Source organism: Microcebus murinus, chromosome 5 (assembly GCF_040939455.1).
Source record: "Microcebus murinus isolate Inina chromosome 5, M.murinus_Inina_mat1.0, whole genome shotgun sequence".
Taxonomy (NCBI): Eukaryota; Metazoa; Chordata; class Mammalia; order Primates; family Cheirogaleidae; genus Microcebus; species Microcebus murinus.
Genome location: NC_134108.1, coordinates 16,637,962 through 16,651,142, shown reverse-complemented (window position 1 = coordinate 16,651,142; position 13,181 = coordinate 16,637,962). Strand labels below are relative to the sequence as shown.

Here is a 13,181-nt window from a genome sequence, read left to right as displayed (position 1 = left end):
TTTGTCTGTACGATAGATTTTTCTCAGAGGTTTTAAGAGTTTCTATTTCAGCATGAAAAATAATTTTTGAGTGCTTAATGAATAGTAACATGGCTTAGAATTAAACATAGCTTTAAAATTAAACAAGGATATAGGTTAAAAAGGAGGAAAATATTGGTTATAGAATCCAATATGGGTATAAATATTGATTTGATTGGTTTAGCTGAGGACTAAATTGCTGAGAGTTACAAAATAACACCTGTCCACACTGATGAAACTTACTTTCTTGAACCCTTTTCAGGACTCTGGCCTGGATGGAATGCCTGGCTCTCCTCCATCTTCTCAGCCTGACTCTGAACACATAGACAAACCCAAGCTCAAAGCCGGGGGTTCCGTAGAAAGTCTTCGGAGTTCTCTGAGTGGGCAGAGCTCCATGAGTAAGTCTTGTTTATAATTGTGATACTTTTCTTTGGAGTTAAGATCAGACATTTATTGAGCGCCAGGTTCGGGCAATTCAAAGATAAGCAAGACCATGTTCCAATCCTACGGTTGCAACTAGAGGGTCAGACCTGCAAACTCTCTGGACTTAGAATCATAATTGTTTGGTGGTGGACATACAGCAGTGGCACAAAAAAGGAGTGACTAATTTTCATCAGAGAAGGCAGGGAGAGCACGTCAGAGGAGGGATCTGGGGAGGGAGGATGAATAAGCCAAGGTGAAAAGCACACAAAGATAACCAACAAAATAAAGGGGTGGAGAAGGGAAACGTCATTGATGACAAATGCTCTACAGCTAGGTCAGGGCCAGTGGTGGTTGGTGTTGGGCTAAATGATATGGGGGAAGAAACCAAGTTTAAAGCCACCGCTTTAAGTTCTTACCCTTGGGCAAGTTATGTGACCACTCTGAACTTGTTTCCTCATCTGTAAAATGGGGTAAGCGGAGTTTCCGTTGCGGATGAGAGCTTGTGAATGGCGAGGGCACAGTCTAGTGCCCAGTGCTGCAGTGTCCTCTGTCAGGGAGGCTCCATGTCGTGTAGGTCACTTACTGTGAGTCCCCTGTCCAGGCAGGGGCTTGATGAGGGGTAACAATCAGAGAACCATGCTCCGGTCCCCACATGTCCTCCTATCTCCGGGCCTTCGTTGGCGAATCGGCTATACCTTCCACACCTCCCCGCTTTGCCGCGTGGGCAATCTGTGTTCACCCTGTTCCTTCCTGCCTTTCCCACGCAGGTGGCCAAACAGTAAGCACCACCGACTCCTCAACCAGCAACAGGGAAAGCGTCAAGTCGGAGGACGGTGACGACGAAGAGCCGCCCTACCGGGGCCCCTTCTGCGGGCGTGCCAGGGTGCACACGGACTTCACCCCCAGCCCCTACGACACAGACTCACTCAAGCTCAAGGTATCTCCCTCCCTGGCCTCAGAGCTGCGAACTGGGCTCTCTTGTTGTTTTTTTTGAGAGTTTTTCTTTCCTCCTTACTGTTGACTGCTGGGCTATTACAGTTGCTTGACCCACTGGTCTCTGTAGTGAAAAACAAAACCACAGGGCAGCCAGCGGTTGAGGCAGGGGGTCTTGTGTTAATCCCTCTGTCGTGACCGCCTCATCCCCTGGCCCTGTCCTCAGCTTCCCTCTAGAATGCCTGTTGCCTCTCCAGCCCTTGGCCTCTGTGTCTTCTCCATCTAAAGAAAGATAACTGCGTTCTCTGTGTGAACAGAGATATTTATGCGGGGCAGATGGAGGTCCACAAAATGCATGCGGCCATCATGGGACAGGGGTGGCTGCTGGCACGGGGCTGGTGGGAAACACTTTCTCCAAGAAGTGGGAGCACTTGGATGGGGGGAAGCTGTTCAGGGTGCCGGGTGGAGGCCTGGCTAAGAGCACCAGAGATGCCTCAGGCACGCCTGGTCCTGCGGGTAGGAGGGTGGAGGGGCCGTGACCTGGGGCCAGTCAGAAGTGCCCTGCCTGGCCCCTGCTGCCCTCCCAGGCATCTCCTAACTGAATAGCTCAGGAGGGTGACTTGTGGAGCCCACATTCTGGCCTTTGTAATGTTTTCACATCTGCATGACCCACACATCTGACTGATTCACGACTTGTGCTTAGAAATGTACCTAATGGAAAGATGTTTGCTCTCTGGGCCACAGAAAGGAGATATCATTGATATAATCAGCAAACCGCCCATGGGGACCTGGATGGGCCTGCTGAACAACAAAGTGGGCACGTTCAAATTCATCTACGTGGACGTGCTGAACGAGGATGAGGAGAAGCCCAAGCGCCCCACCAGGAGGAGGAGAAAGGGAAGACCACCCCAGCCCAAGTCTGTGGAGGACCTCCTCGATCGGATCAACCTGAAAGTCAGTCATTTCATGTTCTTGTCACACACCTTGCCTTTGTCTCTCCCGAACTAAGCAAATGAGGGCACTTTTAAAGTGAAGCAGGGGTTGATCTATGTTGCCCAGTAAGGGGGGCCCATTGCTAGCTATGATGAGTATCCATTCTTCTACAGAAATAACATTATTTCTGTAGAAGCCTAAGCCCCAGGTCACAATTCCTACTGGAAGGGCTGTAAGCAAAGCCCCTGATGCTCCGCTCATGGCCAGCTCCAAAGGGGAGCTCCCACCTCTCTCCCACCATCACTCCCAGCGTCTCGTAGGGTTGGGGTGCAGTGGTAGATTTCTGTTTCCTCTTGGCAAAACACTCTTGAGCCTCAGAGGTTCACAGGGCTTTCTAAGTTGGATTTTAATAGCTGTGCAAATGAAGGCAGAGTCTCCTCCACTGTGGGCCATGTGGAGTTAAAGGCATTAGCTCTTATCAAGGGCACAATTATAATGCAAGCTAGCAGAATCCATCACAGCCTGCAGTGTGCATCTTCTTAACCCATCATTAATAAAACGACCCTTCTGCCTACTGACCTGGGGGACCGGAAGGTACAGAGTATATCACAAATGATACTTGCTAATCTTTCAATTAGCATGAAAGTGACTATGGGGGCAGCGTAGGGCTTGGAGGCCCGTTGGTGGTGGTGTGTCCCATGGCCGGGCCAGCCGACCCACTGCTGTCTCCTTCCTCCCTCCCTCCCCCAGGAGCACATGCCCACCTTCCTGTTCAATGGATATGAAGATTTGGACACCTTCAAGCTGCTGGAGGAGGAGGACTTGGACGAGTTAAATATCAGGGACCCAGAACACAGAGCTGTTCTCTTGACAGCAGTGGAGCTGTTACAGGAGTATGACAGTAAGTCCCGCCACACGCACAGGTGTTCCCTGTCAGATCAGCCAGGTGCTTCAGTCACCGGCCGGCCTGCCGGTTGCTGCCGACATGTGCTTAGGTCCCCGGAGTCACTCATTGGGGTTCCTGCTCTTTCTAAAGCCAAGGTCAATTTCGTATTATGTCAGACAGCACAAAGACACAAATTCCCAGTGCACACATTCTTGTGAATGTGGGAGCAAAAGAAAACCTTTACTTCCCGCTGCCATCTTTCCTGGTGTGTTCGTATTTAATAGCTGAGGACAGTGCGGCACCAACTGTCCAAGGGAATTGAATTATGGTTTCCCTAAGAAATGAATAGACTTCCCCTTGGCTACTGTTGGGATGTGCAGCCTTCAGCAGGCCATTAGGATACCTGGGCACAAAAGTGACCGGCCAACTGGGAGTTTCTCCCCCTCAGCAAAGGGTTAATTCCTTCTCAAAGCACACGAGGAGTTTTTTTTCTCATCAAATAGATTGGTTATTTAATACATGAAATTCATCAGCATCTGTTAAAGAAGAAGGAAATGGCTCTCTGAAGTGAATGTGTAGAGCAGAGAATTCCATATTGATTGGCTTGCAAATTCCCAGCCTGAATGACAGCTTATTTTTACAGCCCGTGAACAGAATTATCAGCGAGCTCACAGCTTCTATGGATTCGTTTTGAATACACTGTATCCTTTGCTCCATTAACCCAGTCTTATCTTGCTCTTTATTCTTCAATCTGACATCAGAAATATTCCTGAAATCATTCTTCACGAGGGGAGTATCCTTTCCAGTTATTGAATTCAAATGCATTTTCTTTCAAGGGCTCTGCTTCGGTGATATCAGTAGCTAATAGCATCTCTACACTCCAAAACCATGGTTAATGGTGGGGAAAAAAATTACCCATTACCGAATGTATCAGCCCCAAGAGACACGGAAGCAAGTGCGTCATTAGGTTAAATTCACTTCTGCTAAAGAGGTACTCCCTCTAAATTAACTGATAACATAGAGGAACACACACCATCAAATAGATGTCGGAGCCCAAGATAAACAGGCTGCCTTCAGGGAGAGATTTGCAGGGAATTGTGATTCATGGTTGATATCACTTTATAACCAGGTCTTTTTAGTATTTGAATCCCCCCAAGAAACACCTTGGGGGTCTATGGCCAGGTTGTGTGTAAAGAGCTTCACAGTGACTGGTATAGCCCACCAGCTCTGTTAATATGAATTAATATTATATTACATCATTTATTCTCCTGAACCACATCTGCTCTATAACACAGCTCATTTGCTCTTCCTCAACCACTGAGAACAGCTGGTCTATGTACATTGTCCATTACATTTCCTTTTTCATTTGCAATGTAGGAGAAGCAAAGCTAAATCCTGATTATAAGTAGGGACCTGTACTTAGTTGGTTTCATGCCACATTGAGTCAGGCTCATTGTCCCTCCTAGCATCAAATCCTGATATTTGTAGCTGGGGACACTGTGTAGGAAGGTGTCTTTATCCCTTAGGTTGCTAAATCAGAAGGCTAAGAAGGCTTCGTTGCTTCTTCATAAATGCCATCTTGGATCTATGCCGCTATACTGTTTAGGACTTCCCTGATAGATAAAGTAGTACTTACTTCCTTTTATTGGTTCTAAAACAAAGGCTTCCAGGGCTCAGGGGTACCAATTAGTGCCCAGAGTCTGGGTCCTGACATATCCCAGGGTTATAAGATTTCACATCCACTGCAGTTAACTTCATTGTGGTTAAGAAGGATTCCCTCTAAGTATCTGATAATTCAGAGGAACACAAAAGGTTTCTGTCAAACTAAATTTCTGTGCACTAGAGAGATACAGAGGTCTCTTGAGGTCTTGGAAGACACGTAGGGATCTTGAAAGTTTTCTACCTCAGCCTTCCACTGAGAGCAAAATGTCCAGCCCTGCTTGGAAGTCAGACTTGCCCAGCCTTTCTCAGTGCCTGGGGAATGCCCATCCTCATATGGGTTCCATTTAGAGCAGACTCGTAACTGTCACATAGGCCTTCCTTGCACTGAGCTCAAACCCACCGTCTTAGATCTGCCAAACGGAAGCTCCTTTAAAAAAATTCTTTAAAGATGTTTAATTGTTGGTAAAATACAGATAATTTAAAGTTTACTGTGAACCATTTTGTAAGTGTACAGCTCAGTGTAAATGACAGTTTTTATAAGAATTTTAATTAGGAATTACCAATGCACAGAAAAGTACAGAGAAAATTAAAACAAACGTAAACATATTTTCTGAATTCAACTAAAGTTAGTATTTTGCCATTTTTGTTTCAATTCTTATTTTTTTTAAGAAATATGTTACAAGCCTATTGAAATTCCTGCTACTCAAGAATCTCATTTGCTTCCCTTCTTCTTTCCTGATGTAATTGCTCTAAAAAACAGTGTGTGTCCTTGTGCAACACCACCCTTTGCGGTTTGAAGATCTCATGGGTGTCTTAACGTATTGTCCCTGTGTGTGTGTGCACGCATGTGTCGGGGGCAGGTGGGGACAGCCTTAGCCCAAGCAGAGGCCCCCCAGGTCTTGCTCAAAGGGGATTTCCGCCCCACAACCCAGCCCTTTGCTCCTAATCGTCTATGAGGATTTTTAGGGTTCTAGCTCCTCTTGTTTCTTGTCTTTCTCACTTGGCATGAATGCAGATTAGTGGGCAAAGCTTATGGTGTGGATTCTGCACTGCATATAAAAGGCACCCCACTGCTTTTTCTCCCTAATGAAGAGCCCTTGCCTTGTGCCTCATGATTTTACAAATTGAAAGAACTCTTGGTTTCCAGGCAGTGGGTTGGATCCCTTCCCTCCCCATAATAACTTCAGGTATCCTGCGGTGTCTTCTGGTGAGGCTTGGCCTCCCCCAAGATGCAGACACAGCGTGCATTTCCATGCAGTGCCAGGGAAGGTTTTCTGTGTTATTCCCCTCGGTCAGCACTCTGCGGTCTGCTCTGGCCACTGAGCTGTTGTCACCAGGGACACACTACACCCAGGTTCCCCTTCCTGGGTTGTAATGGAGAGCTCAAAGCCCTCATTTTATAAGTATCATTTTTCTAAATAACATGCTAGGCTAGAACAAAGGCCACTCCAGATCCACAGGCTCTTCCACACAATGAGGACATCACTCTAGAATGTTCCGCAGTTTGGTGGTAGTGGGGGCAGTGTTTGCTCTTGTGCTGCCAATTAGTTAATTTTTCATTAATCATTTAAAAAAATAGCACTCTCAATTTGGGATTCTGATTTAAGGACTCACTCTGTGGCCATCTCTGGCATGATTCGTGTTCCAGAATGCTCCCCCTGTGAGAAACACACACAGGAAGTGGCCAGTGGACCCGAGGAACAGCTGGCACACGTGTGGATTGGCAGCCCCCTGCCTCCCCACAACTTTGTTTTGATGGCCAGAGGAAAGGCATCACATTTCTGGTTTATTGAATTTTTTTTTCTTTGTGTGGGTGTGGGAGGTGAAGAGAAAGGAAAATCAAGCCATTCACCGCAGCAACTAGCTATTTTATGTAGAAAAGGTTTTCTTGGTTTCTGTTTTATGTGACCAAGCACTTACTCTGCATAATAACGCAAAGATGTTCTGCGTGTAGCCTCCGTGTCCCATGTGCGGCTACACGTGCTATCTGTGTAGAACATGGCAGGGGGTGGCGGGAGCCTGCTGGGAGGTTGAGGCCCACGTGACTTCCCACGTGATCCACTCCGTGCAGACTCATGCAACAGACACAGCTCGTGCTTCTCTCGATTTCCTGCCCCCCCCAGCTTTGTTGGGGTACAGCTGACAAATGATCATGCTTCTCTGTGACAGTGTCCCTCAGGATGAGGACGTTCAACTTTCAGTCCTCCTCCATAGGCATGTCTGTGACTCCGCTTCCAAGTTAGAGGGTCTCCTGAGCTCTCCCTGCCTTACCCTGACGTGTGGTAAATAGAAATGCTGGCCCAAGACAAGGGGGGAAGCAGGAAAGAGAGAAACCCTGTGACTCAGCCCGAACCACAGAAACAAGCAAAGATTTGCTATTGGCTCTTCATCAGCTTAGGGGTTTGGGCCCCTCCTGCCAGTCTCTCTCATCCTGAGATAATACAAGAGCCAGCACGCGTCCCCAGGAGCTAAGAATGTGCCTAAATGCTAATAAAATTTGAAATTTCATTTGACACTTTATTAGCTCCCAAACTTGGAAAGCTGGTGAAGTAAATGGCTTGAAGCACAAGTCTTACAGATCTCTGGAGAGCATATGCCCTAATCCCACCTTGCGAATGGGGCATTTGTTCACGCTTTGCTTCTCCACGACGGTACTGGTGCCATGGCTCAGAAGGGACTATGACCATTCTCCACTGCCAACAGGACACTTTGTGTTTCCCCTCTCCTCATGGCCTTGCGGCCGGAGTCAGCCTCTATTTGGGTAACTTGAATGAGATCAACATATTCCAAGTACATCTTCCCTCTCCAAATTTATCTCCATGTGATTGGCACTTTTATTTGAAAGAAAAATGTTATGATCCCCACGAGTTCATTTTGATCTTATTTACTTCAAAATAATTTGTTCCCTTCTAAAAGTCCAAGGCTCCAAAGTATATGGCTGTATCTGAGGATAAAATCGAGATCTGGTTGACTTTGAACCTTTGTCTTTCCGTCCACTTGTGATTTCATGCCCTGCATTCTCCTTCTCTAGGTAACAGTGACCAGTCGGGATCCCAGGAGAAGCTGCTCGTGGACAGCCAGGGCCTGAGTGGATGCTCCCCCCGAGACTCGGGGTGCTACGAAAGCAGTGAGAACCTGGAAAATGGTAATGTCAGCACAGGTCGCCAGGACCCTGCTTTGACCTTTTACTGATTTCAAGAGGACAGTGTTCTCCAAAAGAGTGATTTTATTACCATTATGAACTCAGTGATAATCTTCTCCTTCCTGACCTCTTCCCCATTCTGGCCTATAGTTAGCCTCCTTGTCTGCTCCTACAGGCTGCTGCGTGAGGTTAATAAATTCCGTCTCAAATAGCTGCAGCTGTAAAACCTAAATTGTGTGTCTCCTATGCCCTTTTCTTTATCCAATAAAAACCAACATTTGAGTGTGGGGAACTATTAGGTCCATAAGGAAAACCACTTACTGGGCAGGCCATCCATCAGGGTCACACCAGCGGTGGTGCCTTCAGTGCCTCAGCTGCATGACAGTCACTGCGGAAGAGGATGATTGGATGGCCACGTTTTGTGTGTTGCTTCCCCGTACTAAGCAGTCAATATGAAATTTCAGAAAACATACTTGTCTCAAACAGACGAGGACTCTTAAGTGCAGTGGGGTCAGGTGGGTTAAATGTTACCTTTGGTGGCTCTGTAGTTTTCTGTTGTGACCCCATTTTGCCATTATAGCAAGATTAGAAGCAATTGCAAAGGGTTTATGCTGCCACAGTGACCTCAGTCTTTGTCAAACACTTGAAGACTATCGTGGAAAATGCCTGGATTTGATAGTTTTTAGCTGCCTTTGGTATCCCAGCTGGTAGCCCGTGTGTTAAGAGATTTATTCTTGAACACCTACCTAAGCAAACTGTTTAAAGTTCAGCTCTTAAAGTAGACATCTGGTTGTCCCAAAGTTACCTACGGCCAGGGCTAAGTCCGAGGCCTGCAGTGGATATCTGGTTACAATTCATAAGGGGGTTGTGAAATCAGTTCAGTGGGTCATGGACAGCAGTTTTATAAGACAAAATAGAATAGGAAATATCAGAGTGCATTCCATAAGGTAGGGTTAGCATTGTTAGTATTGTCACTTGTAATCTTTGTTTCAGTTATGCTTATGTGTGTGTGCGTACTCACACACTACCTGTGTGTACTGAATGATGAATGTAAAATGTGTTTCTTACCAGGGATCATGGCAAAAAGTAGTTTGGGAGCCATTGTGGGCACCAGAATCAGGCCCATGGAGAAGCAAGCAGGTTTCCAGGGTGCAAACTCTTAAGACGTGCTCACTTCCAGGTACCCACCCTGGGCTCTCATGACTGTGAGCATGAACACCTCCTTAGAGTGTGCCCCTGGGGCACCTTGTTTTTGTCACCCTAATCCCAATTCTGATGGACATCTTGGGGACCTAAAAATTTGGCCCATGAGCCCTGTCATTCGAGATGTTCTGTCAATTTGGGATGATAGTAGCTTTCCCCAAACCCTAATATTCAGGTAGCCTCTGGTCAAGCTCAGATGCAAAACCAACTGTGTCACAGAGCATGCTAGTGTCAATAAACATCAAAATCCTCATGTAGGTTCTGAAGATGTTTCTTTTCTGTTAATAACCTTTCTATACATATCCAACAATTTTCTGTTCTGGATTGGTGAGGATTTCACAGATATCCCTGGCAGAATTTTTAATGCCCAAAAGAATTCAGGTGCACCTGCTGAAGAACTAGATTAAAGAAGCTGATAGACCACACTTTGACCCCAAGGTCAATTCTGGGGTCTTTCCAATGTAAGCCAAATGTGAAAATAGGACTTAATCTGTGCAATTTATATTGGGAGTTAAGGGGAAGGAAAGCTATATTTCTAAAATTTATGCTAAAAAGGTTTTAAGAATTTTCTATTTCAACTGATTTTTAAGCTTTAATGTGATATGTTTTCTGAAGAGGCATTTTCCTTTTCCATTTATCTGTGATGATTTTTCTATTAGCGAAAAATGGGCCATCATCAATATATTCAGTAAGAACTAACATTAAGCTAATGATCTCCATGTAACGACAAAATGATAACATACAAATGCCCAGCATATTGCTGTTTATCAGTGTGGAACATACAGGTGACACAGGGTTGGAAGTCTCATGCTGTTGTCCAAAAGGGAGGACAAATGGCCATTTGACCATGTCTCTGCCTTGTCAAATGCAAAATATTTTACATGTTGATTTGCATCTTATCACAAGGATGGAATTATTCATAAAAAATTTGAGGAGACACTGTTTTTTAGGGTTTTTTTGTTTTTGTTTTTGGACAGGGTCTTGCTTTGTCTCCCGGGCTAGAGTGCAGTGGCCCAATCATAGCTCACTGCAACCTCCAATTCCTGGGCTCAAGTGATCCTCCTGCCTCAGCCTCCTGAGCAGCTGCACCACGCCTGGCTAATTTTTCTTTTCTTTTTCTTTTTTTGTAGAGACAGCGTCTCACTATGTTGCCCAGACTGGTCTGGAACTCTTGGCCTCAAGCGATCCTCCCAAAGTGCTGGGACTATAGCCATGAGCCACGTGCCTGGCTGAGACCACTGTTCTTATCCATCAGTCTTAAGTGTCTAGAATTATGCTTGATACATTTAATATCATCAGTTTGAAAGTAGAGTGAACTTAATAGAAGGCTGTGAAATCATGGAAGGAATCTCTTTCTCTCCCTGCTGATAATGGCCAAACCACTTGCAATGCCACAACCCCAGGTCTTTTCTTTCTGATCCCTCTCCTCATCCACACAGCACACACATAGAGACTTTGTCAGAGAATTTGTCTTGCATTTACCCTAAAGTAGCCATTTCCTTCTCCCCATGGGCACTGCTCAACCCTTTCTCTGCTTTCCCAATCAAATCGGCTCACAGCCTGATGTCTTTTTATTGCTTACATTAAAAGGGTGAGATTACTTAATGGGGACATATCAAAATCCTAAATTAAATGTTTAGTTTAAAAATGTTTACTGAAACAAGAGATTAGGGATAAAACCTTTTCTTACAAGACAGTGACTTTCCAGAGATTTGGAGCCAGCATTTCTTTGTGCTTTCCAAACCAGAAGTGGGTTTAGGATTTTCCTCTTTTTCTCTGGACCTAGAGTAATAGGATCACTGGGCTCGTGCTTTGTTATCTGAGGTTTTCCCCTCAGGCACCTCAGCGCAGTGCCAAAGCACACAACAAACATGCCACTAACCAAAACTGTAGCAAGGAACAATTTGTGTGTATGTGTTTTAAGTATTGATGAGAGCAAAGCACATAGCAGGATGCCTGGCCCATGGATAGTATATTCTGGGTACAGCTTATCAAGCTTCAGTGGCAGCAGTTACTATCAGTCAACAGTCATCAGATAAGTAGATAGTGTCTGGTGGACAGTTTAATTATCAGCGTGACAGTTTATTTTAGCCAGGGCTGTTGCTTCACTGGGACTTAGAACCATATCAGTATTTTACAGATTGCCTCTGGCAAGGTACTCACATAAGTTTGTTTACTTGTGTGTTTCAAGGCGGGTTGGCTGTTTCTGGGTGAAATTTATTAGAGGGAGCAGCTTCCAGAAAGGTGTGCTTTGAGTATTTACTGATCACCCTTACAGAGGGCACCATTCATAGACCCTGTTCCAGAATTCAGTCCACCTCAATTTTCCAATCACACCTCCACTTTCCAGTCATGACTGTAGGAAATTAGACTCATCAGACAGAAATCCCATCAGTGTGGCTTCTCCGTGGGGGATGGCCCATCAGCCTCCTCCCACACTGGCCGACCGCGGCTGGGAACGGACCTTCAGCCTAGATTTATTTTACTGCCTGACACAGCATATTTCCTTTCCGTGCAACCCAATTAATTTCAGTCTCCACGAGTCCTTTAATAAGACTAAGAAGTCTTTCTAAAAATAAAAGTGAACCGTAATAACCTTATATCACCCGATGTCATAGCATGGCGATTTTATGTCCTTAGTGTAATTCAACAATAGGATGTGGGAGTTGGAGATTTCAATTACGTTAGCACACCTGCGTGCATCAGTGTGATTGATTCGCTTTTAAAACAAGATTGTAAAATATCCCTTGTCTCGCAGGCAAGACTCGGAAAACCAGCCTCCTGTCTGCCAAGCCGTCAACCGAGTCCAGCTTGAAGTCTTTCAAGAGGAGCCAGCTGGGCAACTACCCGACGCTGCCTCTGACCAAGTCAGCGGGCGGCGTGCTGAAGCAGGGAGAGGAGGAGGGCAGGCTGGGCGGTGGCCTCCGCCCAGACCCTTCCAAGGGCTGTGACCCGCCAGGTGGGACTGGCTTGACTAAAAACCGAAGAAGCCTCCCAGTTTCCATCTGCTGGAGCTGTGAGACCCTGGAGGGCCCCCAGACTGTGGAGGCCTGGCCCCGCTCCCATTCCCTGGATGACCTTCAAGGAGAGCCTGGTGCTGAACAAGATGTGCCTGCTGAGGTGGCAGAACCCTCCCCTCAGATCGTCCCGGAAGTGCCACGAAAGACAAGCGCCTCTGCCACGAAGGCCCAGCCTCGCGCGCGGGACTCTGCTGGCGACAATGCACTGCTACTGACCCAAAGCAAGAGATTTTCGGAGCCTCAGAAAACGACTACTAAGAAACCGGAGGGCTCGGCAGCAGCCTCTCCCCGTGGCTCGGCACCGCCTCCGTGTTTGCCCAGAAACTACGATGCTCAACCTCCCGGAGTTAAACACGCGTTCCCAAGGACACCTCTTGAGGGTCACAGGAAAGGACATGATTTGGAAGGAACACACCATCCCCCCAGCACCAAAGAAGGGGTAGAGGCTGAACAGAGGGTCCCCGAGGCCAGAACGCAGCCAAAAAATCCGTCACAGCCTCCACCCGTTCCTGCCAAAAAGAGCAGAGAACGCCTTGCTAACGGCCTGCACCCGGTTCTTGGGGGCCCCGGCGGGACCCTCCCCAGCCCCGACGCTCCCTGCCTGCCGGTGAAAAGGGGCAGCCTCGCCAGCCCTGCCAGCCCCGCCAGCCCCACCAGCCCTGCCAGCCCCAGTGACTGTCCCCCGGTGCTGGCTGCGAGGCCACCCTCAGGGCAGGAGCCCGGCAGCCCACCAAGCACAAGGCCACCCCCCTGGCTCTCGGAGCTCCCGGAGAGCGCGAGCCTTCAGGAGCACGGCGTGAAGCTGGGCCCGGCTCTGACCAGGAAGGTCTCCTGCGCCCGGGGAGTGGACCTGGAAATGCTCACCGAAAACAAGCTGCACGCCGAAGGCATCGACCTCACTGAGGAGCCGTATTCTGATAAGGTATCAAAGGCCCTGGGCCCAGTCACAGACCTTTGTTTT

The 13,181-nt window shown here is 47.2% G+C and overlaps 1 protein-coding gene across 2 annotated transcripts in view; it reads left to right on the top strand.

The window, feature by feature from the left end:
• SASH1 (SAM and SH3 domain containing 1) overlaps positions 1-13,181 on the top strand; it is a 176,041-nt gene that overhangs the window by 155,574 nt on the left and 7,286 nt on the right. For both annotated transcript variants that reach the window (XM_076002878.1, XM_076002879.1), the window contains 6 exons: positions 281-416; positions 1,209-1,378; positions 2,119-2,328; positions 3,058-3,208; positions 7,887-8,000; positions 11,959-13,142. In XM_076002878.1, coding sequence (XP_075858993.1) covers positions 281-416; positions 1,209-1,378; positions 2,119-2,328; positions 3,058-3,208; positions 7,887-8,000; positions 11,959-13,142 — 1,965 coding nt within the window. The remainder of the gene's footprint in view (positions 1-280; positions 417-1,208; positions 1,379-2,118; positions 2,329-3,057; positions 3,209-7,886; positions 8,001-11,958; positions 13,143-13,181) is intronic.